This window comes from Coffea arabica, chromosome 2e (genome assembly GCF_036785885.1).
Source record: "Coffea arabica cultivar ET-39 chromosome 2e, Coffea Arabica ET-39 HiFi, whole genome shotgun sequence".
NCBI classification, from domain to species: Eukaryota; Viridiplantae; Streptophyta; class Magnoliopsida; order Gentianales; family Rubiaceae; genus Coffea; species Coffea arabica.
The window spans coordinates 12,613,774-12,631,260 of NC_092313.1; the positions used below are offsets into that span (position 1 = coordinate 12,613,774).

Consider the following 17,487-nt stretch of genomic DNA (forward strand, 5'->3'; position numbering starts at 1 on the left):
TAAAGATAATTATATATCATTTCAACTACCTATCTCCCTGTAGGCTACATCTATCCTATATTTGTTGAATTAACCTGGATTTTAACATTTAAATATTCCAAAATACTACTATTCTCATATGAATTATGAAATAATTATTCACGCTTCAATCTTGTACATTTATAGTTCCAGACAATGAAAAGTAATCTGTGGAATTCAAGGACTAATCGAAGAAATGCAACCTCAAAGGTCAAAACCAAGAAATTAGTAGCAATATTTTTCAGAAAAAGAAAATCCTTTTGGTAATTTGCAAAGGTAAAATTTAAGAGTCGTAGATGTGGCAAAATTTGGTCTCTACGGTCTACGAGACCAAACCTGCCTCAAGCTTTTACTGTTTGCAAATTCACTTCTTTCTCTTCTTTCCTCTTTCGTCCACGGGACCGCCACTATATAAAGCTCGAGTCTTCTGGAAGGTAATACTATACCGTCTCAATCTTCGCTTTCCACACTGTTCTATCCAACCAAATCAACCTCTGTTCAAATCGATACAAAATCTGTATTTTGATTCGACAAATTTATCCAATTCCTTAAACCTTAACCTTCATCTTTTCACACAGTCACGTAGTTAAATTAAGCAGTAATTTAGAAGCTCTGAAGTAAGATGACCGAGAATTCCGACGAGGCCAAGGACATAGATAAGCTCTACGAGTACGGGGCACGCCTCAATGAAGCCAAGGATAAGACTCAGGTGCCCCCAACTTCTCTCCGATTTTTAAATTTTGGGGTTTTAATAATTTGCTGCAAGATTGATTTTGACTGCGAATTTTGGTGATTGATATGAATGTGGTGTTTGTTAGCATGTGGAGGATTACGAGAATATAATAAAGGCGGCAACCAGTACCAGCATTAAAGCTAGGCAATTAGCTGCTCAACTGATCCCCAGGTTCTTCAAGTTTTTCCCAAGTCTTTCGGTCAGTGCTGTAGATGCCCATCTTGATTTATGTGAAGCTGAAGAACTCGGGGTCAGCGTTTTCTTAATCTTAATCTCATCTTTTTTTTTTCGAAATTTTCTTATTGATGATGATATTATACAATTTAAGTATATCTGATAGTGTTCAGTTGTAGATATTGTTCTTGTTTAACTCTTAGGCAGAATCGAGCAGAATGAAGGAGGAATTTTCTTAGTTAATTGCAACAATTATTTTCAGCAAGTACATGCTTAAAGTTGATATATATTTGAATGAAGCTATTTTTCAACTGTTTTTTTCTGCAAGTTCATAAGTAAATGGTGGGAAAGATCACAATTTGGAACAGAGGAAGTGGAAAAGATTTAATTTTTTAAAATAGAATTTTAAAATGTGGTCAGCTGCATGATTCTGTTTTTGTTGAAGGCTTAGACTTGGTGCCTTTGCTCAATTTAGCAGATATTCATTAGTTTTAAACTTTTTTTTTTAATAGCCTGATACTACTAAACATCAAGTGTAATGGAACTCAAGCAGCAGCAAGAGAAACAGTATTGAAATGCCTGATCTGTGGATTCCTTATGGTGTAGGACTATTTGGCAAAAAGATCAGGGAAACTATATTGCCTTCTTCATATTTGACTTAGGTGGTCTCTTTTCTGCATGATATAGCAGCAACTGGCTGGGGTAGGTGGTGGTTGAGCTTTGGCTTGTGTGTTTGGAAGATGGAGATTTTTATGATCTTGTTGAGGCAGAAGATAGATTTTATCAGTGCCGTCGTGTGCATTATCATGGAAGCTTTTGCAGTACTTTCTTTAAAGGAGTCTGTTCTTGTTCTCGTATAAAAAGTTCCAAATAGTTGGGAACCTGGTCTATGTGTAAGATGGAAACAGAATGAAATGTGGTGAACATCCAAAAAAAATTCTTCTCATTCCTCAGGCTTATTACACCCTTGATTCCCTCCTGAGGATGCCGTTTTCAGATCCTTTAGCTGGCAGCATTTCACTCATGCGTGTACCTGCAAGTGAACAGTCTGATATTGATATGATTGTTGACACCCAAATTTTGTTGGTGTACCTTGCTTTTTAATGGTACACATCCACCATTCACTTGAGAAATTAGGGAAGTGGAGGTTGTTTGTGAATAAAGCGAAAGCCATGTGGAGAAAGAGGATTTGGTTTTCAATTAATGGGTTTTGAGAGGGGAGGATCAACATCTAAAGAAATCAACATTATTTGTCAGTTAATAGATTGGAAACCTTCAGGAATGGATGGGAGGAGTTTAAACAACATATGCCAAAATGAATAAGCACGCTTCTCCATATTTTACCCACCAAAATGCTGCATGGCTAAGATCTTTGGGTAATTGGCATCCTGCAGCCTATTTCTAGAAGTAATTTGCTGTATCAGGAAGATATACATTTTTTGCAAGGATACATGCTGAGTCTGTTGAGTTGCAATTACTTGTTAGTGCTGAAGATAGAAATTGGCTTGGGTTGCATGTAGGAAGTTATCAGTGAAGATACTATAACAGAATGAACTGTTTTTCTGTGGAAACATAAATTGGTGTCTGATGCTGCTATCTTTTAGGCTTGCTTTTTTCAGTCACGTAACAGATCATGAATGAATTCTCCTAAAAGGCTACTTGTCAGTGGCTCTGGTAATGAGAATGAAGGGACAATTAATCAATTGCAACATTTTGAGAGAATAGGGCTCATGATCCACATTGTAGGCGACTGATATGATGTTCTGAGAAGCTTCGAGCTAGATCAAAGATTTCTTTTAGAGTTGGAACATCTGCATGAGGTAGAATAGCAGGATTTGCATTAATGCCCTTTTGCATTAATTTTGGTAGCATAGAGAAGGAGAGGAACAACAAAATGTATTGAAGGAGTTCAGAAGGCACAACAACAAGAATGTGACTCTGGAGAGTGGAGAAAACCTTTTATAATGCTCAATGTTCATTATCCTATTCAACATATGCTTAGGAGTTAAATTTTTGGGTGATCTGCCATTGTATTGCTAGAATAGCAGGTGATTTTTATTTCTTTCAATTTTTTTGTAAATGGGCTGCAAACCTTGCTGCAACCCGTTTTCTTTCCTTATTTTGTTACATGAATCATGAGAAAGGTTTAATTGACTATCCATGAGCACTTGTCCATAAATTTGTTAGTTTTCAATATCAGATTCTATTAAACATTCTTGTGGTATCTGATGTGTTTGAAAAGTGTCGGATACGTGAAGTAATTTTGACTTTCTGTTATGGATACGGTTAAGAAGTCTGGGCAACTTCTACTTACTCTCTCTCTCTCTCTCGCTCTCTCTCATACACGCACAGAGATTATATGAGCACACACTCATTTAGTTTGAAAGTTCGCATACAGGTAATTTTCCTTTTGCTTTGAAAATATTGTCGGGTTTGTTCTTTGATATGATTTGATGGCCTCTATAGTGGTTCTTATTTGCTTGCATATGATGAAATTTGCATAAGTGAATCTAAACTTTCTTCTGTAATCTCATAGTGCTTGTATGAACTGTGATGACACTCTTTTGTATTTGTTCCTAAATATTGTGCTTTTGATTTCCAATCAAATCTTGCAGGTTTGCGTGCAAGCAATTCGTGGACTTCCTCTTTTCTGCAAAGATACACCTGAACATCTTTCTAAGATTGTTGATATTCTTGCCCAGCTCCTCACTGCTGGTAAATTAGTTTTTTTATTTGAACTTCCAGTTGTCTTTAATGTTGTTCATATCTGATCTAAAAACATGGTTGATGCTTGTAGAGGAGAATGTTGAGCGCGATGCAGTACATAAGGCTCTTTTATCCTTATTGAGGCAGGATGTTAAAGGTACTATTGTACGATGCAACACAATACTGATTGTTTTTCTGTCTCTACTTTTTACTGGACAGTCAATACAGAATAGAATGATATAGGTCTCAAACTTTCTATTCTATTTGATTTGAGAATGCTACATCTTTCTTTGATATGTTTCAAAGCCTAATTGGTATCCAAAGATGGACCACAGGTTAGATTAGGTTTCAGGATATCAGCTATTGGAGTAGCTCTTGATCGGTCTATGGTTACTGAAAATGATAATCACATTTAAATCCTTTTTTAGTTTTATTCGGTCCGAAAAAATACTAATCAGGAATAGAACTGCCTCCAGGATTTGGTTTGGTGAAATACGCTGAAACTACCTTCTTGAATTTGGAGCCTCATATTTATGTTTTCATAGTGTAGATGTAAGAATGATGTCACTGGGAGGGTGTAACATTGTGCTTATACCTTGATGCTTTACTTTCTATTTGTTTTCAGGATTCCTACTTTTGCTGTATATGAGTGATTGTATCCTTATTTTCTTGTGATATGTAGAGAACAATCATGTGAAGTACAAGCTCACGAGTGATCACTTGATAGAGTTTATTTCTTTAAACAAGTACACTTTGGTCAACTTCTGACTACCATATATATATATATATTATGTGAGAAAAACATACTCCAATGCTCAGACTTTAGTTGTTTGTCATGCTTCTTTGACTGTTGTGCCTGTAGATTCCACTTTTCATTGCAGTGGTCGAACTCAAGTCATGTAAGCTCCAATTTTTGTTGGTTGAAATACATGACTCTGTAATTCTATGTTGACTAGGTTTAGCTTGGTATTAGCATTCTTTACATTATATTATCGCAGATTGGTGTTAAATCTTACAACTTAGGATGAATGTCAGTAGGTTATGGTCCACTTTTGTTCAGTCGTCCATGGTTGTTCATTGTAATTTACGATTTTTCTTTTGTTTTTTGTGGGGTGAATATAAAAAGTTCTTGTTGCACTGTGAACATTGCCACTTAAACTGGCTTGATCAGCAGGCAAACGTGTATCAATGATTGGTGTCCTTGATCAGCAGGCACATGTATATGAATGACTGGATAGCTGATACATACATATAACATATGGCTTTGACTTAATATATATGTTTCACTAGAAATCTTCAATTCATACCTACTAGAACTTTGGAGTATGGCTCATGGCTATTAGAGTCTTAGGCTACACATTACAAGATGCGGTGATTGTTCCATTAGTTTGGGAGCTTTTCTCATATCATTTCACATTCAACGATAAAAAAACTCAAGCAAGGGTAATTGCTATGACCAATTCACATCAGAGTGATACCACTATGTTCGATGGTTTTGTAACATTGCTTGTTTATGTATCTTTTTATGAATATATTTTAAATGCTGTTTTAGTTTTTTTTTTTTTTTGGGAGAGAGAGGGGGGGGGGGGGTGGGGATTCCATATTATACTAGCACCTTGTTTGGGTCTTCGGTCATCCAGAGGTATTGTCTTAGAATTATAGAGATCATGCCGTATGTACAATCTTTAATCCATTGGTAAAAAGGAATCCCATTGCAATACTCTGTTTCCATCTAATAATTTGATATGTGGTCTTCTATCTTCTATATTTCCTTCTAATCTTAGCCTTTTTGGGGTGGGTGAATAGTTGTATTTGGTTGAATCGCTGCAATGGTTAACCACCACTTAAGATTTATCAAGTCGGTAAACTGAACTTTCTTTTGCAGCTTCTTTGACAGCCTTATTTAAGCACATTGAGAGTGTTGATGAGCAGATGACTGATGAGAATCTTCGAGAGAGAACCTTAAGTTTTATCAGAGACAAGGTTGGGTGAAAATTACATGGCTCAGTATAATGAACTTTGCTGCTCTTTTTGGTTTTATATTTAATCAACATACTTTATTTTAGGTATTCCCTCTTAAAACTGAGTTGCTGAAGCCACCAGAGCTAATGGAAAGACACATGACTGATTTGATTAAAAAGGTATGTCTCTCTGTGTGTATTAATCCAATTGCTCCTCTGTTGAACCATAGAACTTTCAGTTTGCAAATTCCTGCCAAACATGCAGCATTGATTATTAACTGCAATTCTTCGTTTAGACAAATTTTCTGTTTTATACCTATGGAAATTGCTGATATGTCTTCGTGTTGATGATTGTAATGTTTTCAATATTAACAAAGGAATTTGCTAGGTGAGGACGAATAAGGGTGCTTATTGCAGAGCTGGTAGTCTGAATTGTTTGATATGATGATTTAAAAAAGGAAATAAAGGGTAAGAAACTGATTAGTTCTTTTTGCAGAGTCTACAAGATGTGACGGGAGCAGAATTTAAGATGTTTATGGATTTCTTAAAAAGTTTAAGCATATTTGGAGAAAAAGCTCCTCCTGAGCGTGTTCAAGAGCTCATTGAGATCATTGAAGGCCAAGCGGATCTTGATGCTCAGTTCGATGTAAGCAATTGCTCATTACCTGATGACATGGTTGACTCTTGCTGCAACCCCCCCCCCTCTCCCCCCTTCAAAACCCATCTGAAAATAAATGAAAAGTTCCCTCAAAACAAGCATTCCAAATAAATATATGTCATTTATGGGCAAGTGTTATTATAATTTTTTTTGTTATTAATAATTTTTTGGGCTGACCATTATTAAGATCCTTAAGAGTGTGAAGAGCACATCAACTTACCATATTCATATTTACAAAACTTGAGACATGATTTTGTTGTCATATGTACATGGATGTCATTCACTGGAAGCAGATAATCTTCTTGTAGACTTCTTTGATCCTTTTTCAACTGCATGGTTAAGGTTAACCTTTTTGTCAGATTGATGAAGAGAAGATACCATATACAATGCTTTCGAAGTGCAGGGGATCTTCATCGCTATGTTTGTCTGGTAGTTGAACTTAAAGATACTACCATAGCAATCTAGTGACTTAACAGAGTCCTGTCTACTATTTTGCTACTTGTATGCGATATCCAAATGCAAGAAGAAAAGGCTAACTCTTACAAGATGGCTTCTGCCAAATTACTGCATTGCTGAAATGTTGTCATGTTATCTGTAGTTTATTGGGTGGGTTTTACATTTCACATGTTCTTTTCATCCTACGTTAAATTTTCCTTTTCCCTGTGGACATTTTTGTCATGATGCCATCTGAATCTCACTATTTTTCTCATATAATTAAGCTAGTTTTGTAACCAAGGTTCTGACATTTTCAAGTGAAACTCTTGGCCATGCATAGAAGCAATAATTCTTTCTTGTTCCCTTCCCATCTTATGCAACTATGCTTGGTTTTGTAGTATAATCTATCTACAGCAATTCTTGAAATGATGGCTTCTAAAATGCAGGTTTCAGATGGGGATCACATTGCTAGGTTAATAGCATGCTTGTTTATGGCTATCCCATTTTTTGAGGTTTGTGCTATTGTTTACCTTGATGGCCCTCTTGAGTCAATTATAGACTGGTCTGTTGAGCTGAAATACTGTTTCCCATGCAGAGGGGTGCATCCAATGGCAAGTTTCTTAATTACTTGAACAAGCACATTTTTCCTGTTTTTGACAAGGTAATTTTGCATTTCCTAATGTAGCAGGATTTAGCTGTTTCATTAACAATGTCTGGCTGTTCATCTGATATTTAAATGCTCTAAGAGGAAATCCCACTACTTTTTTATGTGCCTATAGTGGTTTGTCCTTGCATAATCTGCTGCTGATCCCCATCTTTGCAGTTATTATTTGAGAAATCATTAGGATATGCTGTTGCGGAATGAGATTGCACTTTCTTGTTGCCTGGTTTTCTTTTTGGCTGGTTGGATTATTGAAGTGTATTGCTTGAAGTGAGAAAGAATGAAGTCGAAGTATTTAAAAAACTGTCTTAAGGGGTTTCAATGTTTGTCTGACTTCCAACTCTGTAGCTAGAGTAGAGCAGTTGCGCATAGTTGAGATGGTTAGAGGTGAATGCAGTTTGAACTGAAGACATTCTCTGAGATGCCCTTCAAATAATAGGTCTACTTAGTGGTTTGAATTTGGTCTGGCCTCATGAAATCTGAGCATTCGAGGCACTTGTTTCCAATCAAATTGGCTATTCATTTGTTAAGAGCCTCAGCTTCCATCCTTACATGAGCCTTGATTACTTTACCCAGACCCCTCCAGCATACAGTATTGGTAGCCTTTATCTTCTCTAGTGAATTATTCTGATAACTATATTTAGTGGATTCAGTTAGCTCATGTCATAAACTGATATACAGAAATTCTTGCTGTCATTGAGCGCTGAATAACTTAAGTAGAGGCAGTCTGCTTATTATTCACTTGTCATGACATAATTGCCATTCTTTAAGGACTATACATATGCATCAACCTTTCGATGAAGAGTGGTGACCATGCTGATGAAACAGATTTGTAGTTGTTTGGCATGTTCTGGTTGGTAACTGGGGGAAGTCATGAGCTAAATATATGTTGTTGTTTTGCATGATTGTCTAAGATGGAATAAGAGCACTTTGATGGGCAAATTTATCACCTTATCGCTACGGATATACTTCATGGATTCATTCCCATATAGAAATTCATCAAACATTTCTGCTGTTTACCAATCTGTTTAAACTTACCTAATGGCTATTTGTTTTTTTCACGTCCAAGTATAGATTCCACTCTATTGTTTGAAATCTTCTCTTAAGTTCTTTCTTGGCAGCTTCCTGAAGAATGGAAAGTTGACCTGCTCAAGGATCTTGCTGAGAGTTCACCTTACACCACACCTCAGGATTCAAGACAAATCCTTCCCTCTGTTGTTCAGCTTTTGAAGGCAAGTATATAGTTTACGACTTATGGAAGACTAATTTGTTACAGCTTGTAAAGCACCTAGAACATAATATATGAGACCCAAGCATGGTTGGAAAGAAAACATTTTTTCTTCTCTCCCCAAATGTCTCCCTCTCTGTCTAGCTATATGCATCTATTATAAAGATTTTTATCTTTATACATTCATTGTGGCCACAGTCTTGTTCATTCTGAGTCTTGATTTATTCTCCTCTAATACTAGTATGAGAGGCCTTCAATTTACAGTATGAAGAATGAGTCTATTCCCTTATAACTATGTATAAAAATACTGCTTATTTGATTGATTGGATATTATTTCTTTTTTTCAGAAATACATGCCTATAAGAAAAACAGGAGAAGAGATGAACTTCACTTATGTCGAGTGCTTATTGTATACATTCCACCATTTAGCTTACAAGGTCACAAAGTCTCTCTTTCCTTCAATTTCTACTACATTTTCTCCATTTACACTGCTCATTTTTTTCTTCTTTTCCTTTAAATAGGCACCCAATGCCACCAACAGCTTGTGTGGTTACAAGATTGTGACTGGCCAACCTTCTGATAGGCTTGGGGAGGACTTCTCAGAGTATCATAAAGAATTCATAGAACGGTAGTTTGTTGATTGTAGCAGTACAATATTTTGATCCTTACCTCCCTCCCTCCCTCCCTCTCTCTCCTCTCTCTCTCTCTCTCTCTTCCCTGTGAATATAATGCATAAACTGGGCAATTGCCTATCATGTATAGTTTTGTGACTTCCTACACGAGGCATGCAATTCAGAATGAAGAGGAAAGATAATTACTAGTCTACTGCATTCAGTAATTGTACAGAATTGGGACAAAATTGCTCAGAAAAGATCAATATCATGTGACAGAGAGCATCAGGAAATCTTCTTTCTGTAGTTAGAAATGTCTTGTAGTCTACGAGTGAAGAGGGACTGTGAGTATAGAGCCATTTATTCTTCAATTTAATTTAATACTAAACTCTAAAATGCAATTTATTTTAGTGCATATATTTGATAACTGTTGCTTTGTGACATCCTTTGACAGTTGAAGCTGAAAATATTCAGTAATTCTTTTCCTCTTCTGCAGAGCTTATATGTGTTTGTCTGTGTGGGTTTGGGCATGTGGTATGAGAGAGAGGGAAAGAGGGGAAGGAGGTTTGAAAGTTGATGTTCATTTGTTTCCATTACAGCTTAAATTGTGTGGAAGAGCTAGCTAGGGCTACCATGAAGAAATTAACTCAAGGAATGGCTGAGCACAACAAAGCATTGACGGCTGCTACTTCTGAGGAAGCAAAGGCCAGCATAGTGAGTTGACCAAGCCAGAGTTAAGAGTTATTTTCTGGATTATTTATGTCTTAGTGTGTCCTAATTGATTTTTCTTTTTCCCTTTGACCAAATTTCAGAAGACACAGAAGCAGAATACCACAACTGGGTTGCGTACTTGTAACAACATATTGGCTATGACACAGGTGAATGGGGATAAAATTCCTGTAGACTCCTGATATAGAAATACTTTAACTAATGCTCTTGACAATTTCTTGATTATGCAGCCACTGCATTCAAAATCACCATCATTTATTGGTGACAAGAGAATTGACTTATCTTGGAAAGAAACTAAGAAACTTTCTCCTCCATCAAACACTCCTGCAGCCGGGTATGTTTGGAACTGCAAAGCTGTCATGTCAAGATTGTCTAGCTCAACTACATTTTTGGTTTAGAGTTTTTGATGTTTTCCGATCATATAAATGTGGACTGTGAGTTATGCGGTGATCATTCTTGAAGTCCTGGTAATGAGTAGTGTGTTATACTTGGGAGAGAATCCTGGGTACTTGAGAAAAGGGTGGAACATTGGCAAAGAAGGTGGAAGCAAATGCACAATAGAGATTCTTTGACATTCACATAGTAAATAGTTGAAGATTTCTGTTTCTCCTTTCTAAGGTACAGGCATTACTTATAGAAAGAAAGACCTTTGAAGCTTAGTACAATGTAAATATGAATTGAACTGCAGCCTACCTAAGCAATTGAAAGTGGAACTTAATTAGTGTTCCGGTCAATTCGAGTAATCAAATCACCTGTGCTTGGTTTCTCACCTTCGTATTCGTTTTCCTTCTGTTTGCAGAGGTAAACGCCCTGCTGGTACAACGAATGGCTCTAGCAACAATGCCGTGAAAAAGGGACGTGGTGATGGTGGAATTCAGAACCAGTATGCTAATAGGCCATTTGAAGGTTCAGCATATGGGGGTAGAAGTGGATTAAGAGGCAGGGGCAGGGGCAGAGGCAGGGGCAGGGGCAGGGGCAGGGGTCGAGGTGGAGGTGGACGAGGTAGGGGACGGGGCTATTACTAGCTACAGTTCTTTCCTTGTGACATATTTCTTGCACTTTCTAATGGTTATACACTAGTTGACAGAAAATAATTAGTTAGTGTGTTTGGATTGAGATGATTTGAGATAAAATGATTTGCTTCACAAATTTTAATCACTTTTTTATCTCACATATATCATATTACAAAAAGTGTTACAGTAATTATCTTAAATAAATCACTCAAATAAACTCCCATCACAAAAAGTGTTTGCTTACGAATTTTTTCCTTTACTGCCTCTGTGTGTGTCTGTGCGCACGCGAGGATGATAATCCTGTGAAACGTATAAACATTCGGCTTCTAGAACAATTCTGGAGGAGGAAACGTTGGAGTTGTACTTTGGGAGATCTAAATGGCAATTAGGGTCGACTGTGTCACAAGGATTACTTTGAACTTCCATTCTAGTTGACAAAAAGAAATCCTCGACACTTTACGCAATACGCATGCAAGCGAAGCGCCATTGCATTAATTTACGATAGAGTCTTAAAGGGCTGTTTGGTTCATAAATGTCACTTGTAGCTGAACTTGGAAGATGAAGGACTGGATCATGTTTGATTAATTTGGACTAATCTTCCGTGAAATTTTTTTTCCAATGGTTGTTTTTTGGGGTGTTTCGAGTAAATTATACTGTGGCTTATTTTTAATAAGCGCCGTGTTTCTGGGATTGAAAAAAAAAAAAGAATGTTTTGGTTGAAAATGCTTTAGAGAAGCAGTTTATTTTCCTTCAAAGAGAGCTCCCTAGAAGCGGAGCCTACAACATTACAAGGCATGGATGAAGAACATGTTCTCTAGCTTCTGTAATGCATCTACGGAGCCTATATCAAGAAGTCAGCGAGCTTGCCTTCAACCCATTCTTTCTTCTCAAACACTAAGAAATTTAAAAAAAAAAACAAACAAACAAAAGTTCCCTCTATTCTGTCAACAATCCACATGAGTAATGTCTATTTCTACATGTTAGGCATTATCAAAATGCTGTTGATATGGTTGAGGAAAATTGAAAGTCAGAGCTCCTACGACATCTCCCTGTACCCCCTGAACGAATATGCATGCACACCACAGCAAGCGTTTCAACTCCCCTTATGGAGCAGCCTCAAAATGCTCTGAAGGGTCTGTGGGACTTACTAAACCCCACCGTGCGGAACTCCATCTTTGAGCGAATGTCCCAGCTCTCCCCATTGATCTGCGACGCAAGTACGGTTCTAGTTCTACTACCATATCCACGATACCTTTTATTCCTTTACCACCCACAATAGCACCATTCTGATAGGCCTCCTGGCGTCTCCAACATTTTTTCGTAATAAAAAATACAAAACAAAAAGTGGAAGTGGAACCAGAAATAAGGTATAATACCCAGAAGCTCTCAAAGCGCAGACTCTCAGGGTTACCAGACCCATCGACACTCGAACAGTTCGTAGATGATTCTAACCATTCTTCTACGAGGCTCCTAAGCTTACCATTCTCCTGCAGAGTTAAAATGGCTTTGGAAAAATCACGGGCTATTGGAGATCCTTTCTGAAACACCTGCAGAAGAGCATGGAGAAATGATTTTAGACTGTGTTTTAAACCATTAACGGTTCTGACTAGAAGACAGGATTGTGAAGGACTACTTACAAAGCCTAGTCCTCCATTTCTGTAAGTAGGTCCAACAGCAGTGTACTCATTGCAGTACTCTCCCAGGAAAACCTTCTGATAAGGCAGTTCAAGAAATGCTGCTGTTATGTTGCCGCTCTCAAATTCTGCAGGATAAGCGTCTTCGCTGTCAAAGGTCTTGATGTTTCGAAGTTGAAGTACATTCTGCAAATAATCCCTTACGAAGGAATCACTGTCACATCCAACTGCTGCATTTGTTTTCCTTACCCATTCTACATCAGTCGTACGAGGCTCAAGTCTGGGGACTGTAAGGATTGAAGTGAGAGCTGCTTGGTAACTTGAGGTTACTACGAACACCAGAAATAGCCACATCATAACCACCGCTTTAGTAGAGTTACTTCTGACGTTTTCTTCTGTTGGACAAAAAAGATACAAATTCAGGAAAGCACTTCATGATGAGCTGTGGAATTTTGTATCCGCATGTAATAACAAGAAGGCTTGCTTACTGTGAGCGAAGAAAAGAGTGGAGAATGTGAACCAGATTGCAGTTACGAACTGGTCTTTCCAAGGGCCTTTGAACTGTTCATTAGTTTGGTGTTCTATGTACCATACCACGATCATTGTGTAGAACATTATTGAAAATGTTGCAATCCACATGTTCCGAGTGAAAGGTTTCACAAACATCCATGGCATCTGAGCTCCATTTTTCACTGGGACCAGCATGGACAAGCCTGACTCGGCATATGGCTGGGTAAAATCCACATCATTTGATCGATCGGCCAGTATTGTTACATCGCCAACAACAGCATCAAAGGACTTCAAAGAAACATGAAAGAAAAACAAAAGGCTCAGTTTTTGAGAAAGAGATTGCCAAAAAAAAAAAAAAAACTGACAAAATGAAGAGTAGGGTTAAAAATATCATTAGTCACATTCAATGGTGGTTTCATGTAGACCAGTAATTTGATGAACTTCAAGGAACAGTTTATACCCGATTGATGACATGGTCAACAAGCTGGTCATAGCTGCCGTTGTAGGGATAAAATTCATAAGGGAGGGCATATTCTTGCTCCAAAAGTTTAAGTATTTCTTCAAAAAGATCAATGCAGAAACCGTCATACTTCCACTCACCATTCTTGTCATTGTCGACCCAATCTACCTTTACAAATTTCTGGAAAACTGTTCGTCCTGGAACTCCAATCTTCATTGGATTTGCATTACTGGGCATTGCCCAACCTTTTGGGATTCTGTCTAATTCCCCCGGCCAATTTACTCTAGCAGTCATATTTTGCATGGTTTGAACACCATCAACTGCACTAAAATTTATCTTCCCATTTTCCAATTCAAGGCTATCTGCAAAGTTAAAACTTGATGACCAAAAGCCAAGTTCTTTGTAACTCTTGCCAACAACATTGACAATCCTAAACATTGGTGGGCTTGATAGTGACTCATTATGAAAATATATATCACCAGTTAAGCCAGTGAAATTGTTTGATCGAATTATCGTTGGCAGTAGCATTGAAGTACCAGTATTACTTTTACTGCCTAATTCCATCACAACTTTCGAAATAGCTGTGATGCCATCATATGCTTGTAGAGCATAAATTCCAGGCTCCAAATTATGTTCACTTGGGAATTCCAATCGAAAAACTTTCTGAAACTGACGTCTAAAATCCAGAAAAGGAGTAGCCTCTTCTGAGTAGTACAATTTGGTTCCTAGAGCACCTTGAGCAGAGGAGATGAAGTTGGTGTCAACAGAATCTAGGAGATTAGAAAGAGTGTCTGCAATTATCCAAACTGAGTCTCTACCCATTAATCCTAGCTTCCTGGCTTCTCTAAACAAATGATTGGCTAGTGATAATGAAGATCGAAGAACAACAAACACCCTGGATTGTGTCATCAATAATTTTTCTACCTCTTCTCTGACTATTCCTTCTGGATCAGACACAGAAGACATTGGTGGAAGAACCAAATGAGCCTCAATTTCTGCATCAACAGGTCGAAGGGCCTCAGATAGTATTGCAAGCATTTCAGAATCACCACCATATGTGTTGTCCTCATAGACTGCTACAACCTTTCTCCAGTGGTAAGAACGGATGATAGAAGCAATACAACTTATCTGTTCGAAGCCATCGGAAACCGTTGGTACCAGGAAAGGCCATCTATGCTGTATGAACAGGTGTCTGTTAGGAGCTGGTGCTAATGAAAGAACTGGCACTTGAGCTTTTTTCCCAACATCAGCAACCAAAACAGCTTGCTCCCATGTCTGCATCCCAATTATAACTTGCACTTGTTTTTGTGTAATCAGCTCTTCAGCTGCAAAAGAGTTTCAAGGGCACAAAATATCTCAAATTAGACATGACAGAAGCATTTCTAACCAAAGTTGACATCGAAGAAAAATCGGACTTAGGAATATCAAACTTTACTTTTTCCCAATATTAGCAACTAAAGGAAGAAAACAAGCGGAAAAGAGGTGAACTAACCTGCAGACACTGCATGAATTGGATAGTTGCTGGTGTTACGAAAATGAATAGTGAGTTTGTGATTTGTTGATATACTATTGAAACTTTGAACTGCTACCAGCATGGCAGTTTTTTGCTCTTTACCAGCTCGGGAATCAACATCTATGATTGCACCAATATTGATGGTTTCTAGAGGAGTGGCAGCTCCTATAGCAGACTGAAAAAAGCATATGATGAGGAAGCATAGTTTCATTACAAGGAACAAGACATTAGAGCACTTAATATTTGTACTATTGGTAAGTAGTTGGAAAGCCATTTTTTCATCCTTTCTTTGCACAGCAGTTGGAAATGAAATGTGTAGTTCAACCTACAAAGGATGAAAGATAGCTAATATAAGCAAAAGCTTGGAAACAGAATAAAATTGTATTTTGACTAAATATGCAGGTTTGAAAAGTCCATGGTCATATTCTTTTGCAACAAGTAGATTTGAACCAAGACCAGCAGCAGTGGGCTAAAATGACTTCTTCAATTTACATTTGATTAGAATTTTCATCAAAATCAATAGCACAATAAGACAAAAAATTAGCATATCCTCATATCAATATGTGGTGACCAATTCAGAAAAATTAGCATATCCTCATATCAATATATGGTGACCAATTCAGACCTATTCTTTTCCAGGAGATTTACACTAATCACAGGTTTCGTTTTCGTGTATAAAGATATAAATTTTAGTTAAAAAAAAAAATCCCCTCATATGGAGTTAACGAAGAAGCTTCAAGGAAGTACGAGGAAAATGAATTTCTAAAGGGATAATATCAAAAACCTCCCGTGAGATTTCTCTTAATATCACTTAACACCTCTAACATTTTAAAAAATACTTAGCCCCCTTACTTTTGTTATTTGTGTAACAAAATTTACAAATATCCCAAACTACCCTTTTGCTCATTTTGCTAAATAAAAATACTTCTAAGACACTTTATTTACTTAAAAAAAATAACACCAACTAAAAACAAAGTCTCCAATAGTACCACCACATCACAAAGCTATTGTCCATAAATATATAAATTGAAAAATAAAAAATATATTTGTAAGAAATACACTAGCACCAATTCAACTCTATATGCTTAAAACCGATCCTTTATGAACCTTATTTTTTTTCCCAACCTCTCCTCAACCCATGGCTCACGCTTTTAAGTTGTACTAAATCATTATAAAAATCAATTCAAAATAAATAAAGAAATCATATCCCACTCGATCACAAATCACAAAAATAAATAAAATAAATAAAATTCATTTTACTGGAATTTACAAATAAAAAATTACATAGTCATTCAGAAAAAAAAAATGAGTAAGGGAGAATGTTGCAAAAAGGGGACAGAGAAGAAGGGGATTTTTATTTTTTTCTCTAATTTTTTGAACTCCATTTATTTGATATATGAATAATGTATTAAGAGAGGGTTAATATCATCATTTTATAATTATTAAGGGAAGTAAGTGAAATTTTCAAAATCTCAAGACTGCTATATTATATTAAGAGAAACCTCGGGGATTATCCCATTTCTAAATGGTACACAAGAAAAGTTCCTAAATCCTCTTTGGTGATGAAGATTCCGGGGTCCAGCCCTTAGGTTGCTTCCCGGAGCTCCACAATGCCTGAAAAATCTAAACATTTTATTTCCAGAAAAGGGAACAAAGGTCAAAGAGATGAATGGTATCTTTGATTTCTTTGAACACTTCAAATATTGTTAGATTCATGCCCAATGGAGGGCTTTTAGAATCTTCAATATTATTGTTAGATCAGAAAAAAAAATCTTTTTGTTTGAAAGTAGATTCATGCTTCACCAATATTATCATTACACCAAGCCTTATGTATGTCACTGAACATGTAATTGCAGGAAGATGGTGGAAGAGTCAACGGTCAAGGACTTTTTTACATGGGTTATAAAATGACCGAAGGCGTGAAGTTGAACGTTGAAATTATATGTGATTAGAATTTTCCATCAAAATCAATAGCACAATAACACACAAACCTTTGCTTCTTCTCATATCAATACGTGGGTGGTGTTCAATTCAGGCTTATTGTTTTCAAGGAGATTTCATTTTCGCGTATAAAGTGATAAATATATATATTTTTTAAAGATAGACAGTATATGGAGCCAACGAAGCCTCGAACGAAAATAAGAGAAAAATACCCAAAGATATCTAAAGTGTTTTTTTTTTTCACATACGTTAACAGATATAAATATAAATATATATATATATATATATATATATGAAAACCATTTGATAATACAAAATTTAATTAAAAAAAGGACTACTATCCTCATTTCCTTTTTCACTATGTCTATCAGCCAACTTGGAAAGTCTTATTACCATTCAATATCATACACTAACTTGAGAGCAAATTGAGTTAGAGCATGACTGATTTCATTTTCTGATCTGGGTATAAACACAAACCTACAACTTTCAAAAGGCTGGACGA

At 36.7% G+C, this 17,487-nt stretch overlaps 2 protein-coding genes across 3 annotated transcripts; one reads left to right on the forward strand and one right to left on the reverse strand.

Moving 5' to 3' along the window:
- The first annotated feature begins 347 nt into the window (after positions 1–347).
- LOC113731023 (apoptosis inhibitor 5-like protein API5) lies at positions 348–11,072 on the forward strand. The gene is made up of 16 exons (XM_072079028.1): positions 348–727; positions 837–1,001; positions 3,541–3,640; positions 3,723–3,788; positions 5,517–5,614; positions 5,698–5,772; positions 6,089–6,238; positions 7,132–7,197; positions 7,281–7,346; positions 8,468–8,578; positions 8,922–9,011; positions 9,096–9,202; positions 9,785–9,899; positions 9,998–10,063; positions 10,145–10,248; positions 10,714–11,072. Exons 1-16 carry the CDS (start codon positions 641–643, stop codon positions 10,937–10,939), a joined length of 1,692 nt encoding a protein of 563 aa, XP_071935129.1. The 5' UTR covers positions 348–640; the 3' UTR covers positions 10,940–11,072.
- Positions 11,073–11,637: 565 nt separating this feature from the next.
- On the reverse strand, positions 11,638–15,765 carry LOC113731022 (glutamate receptor 2.7). Of its 2 annotated transcripts, XM_072079029.1 has the most exons (6): positions 15,670–15,765; positions 15,024–15,369; positions 13,532–14,856; positions 13,050–13,359; positions 12,565–12,956; positions 11,638–12,474 (listed from the first exon to the last, which is right to left on the reverse strand). In XM_072079029.1, exons 2-6 carry the CDS (start codon positions 15,316–15,318, stop codon positions 12,031–12,033), a joined length of 2,766 nt encoding a protein of 921 aa, XP_071935130.1. In that variant the 5' UTR covers positions 15,319–15,369; positions 15,670–15,765; the 3' UTR covers positions 11,638–12,030. The 2 variants fall into 2 exon arrangements, with proteins under 2 accessions (XP_071935130.1, XP_027111857.2); XM_027256056.2 differs by having other exon boundaries at positions 15,024–15,737.
- Between the last annotated feature and the right edge of the window lie 1,722 nt (positions 15,766–17,487).

Excerpts from the sequence above, each read along its gene's own strand:
- LOC113731023 (XM_072079028.1), top strand. The coding sequence starts at position 641 with ATGACCGAGAATTCCGACGAGGCCAAGGACATAGATAAGCTCTACGAG. Across the intron at positions 8,579-8,921 it reads CTGTTGTTCAGCTTTTGAAG|AAATACATGCCTATAAGAAA; the intron begins GCAAGTATATAG and ends TCTTTTTTTCAG. Across the intron at positions 10,249-10,713 it reads TCAAACACTCCTGCAGCCGG|AGGTAAACGCCCTGCTGGTA; the intron begins GTATGTTTGGAA and ends TTCTGTTTGCAG.
- LOC113731022 (XM_072079029.1), bottom strand. The coding sequence starts at position 15,318 with ATGGCTTTCCAACTACTTACCAATAGTACAAATATTAAGTGCTCTAAT. Across the intron at positions 14,857-15,023 it reads AATTCATGCAGTGTCTGCAG|CTGAAGAGCTGATTACACAA; the intron begins GTTAGTTCACCT and ends ACTCTTTTGCAG. Across the intron at positions 12,957-13,049 it reads CACTCTTTTCTTCGCTCACA|AAGAAAACGTCAGAAGTAAC; the intron begins GTAAGCAAGCCT and ends TTTGTCCAACAG.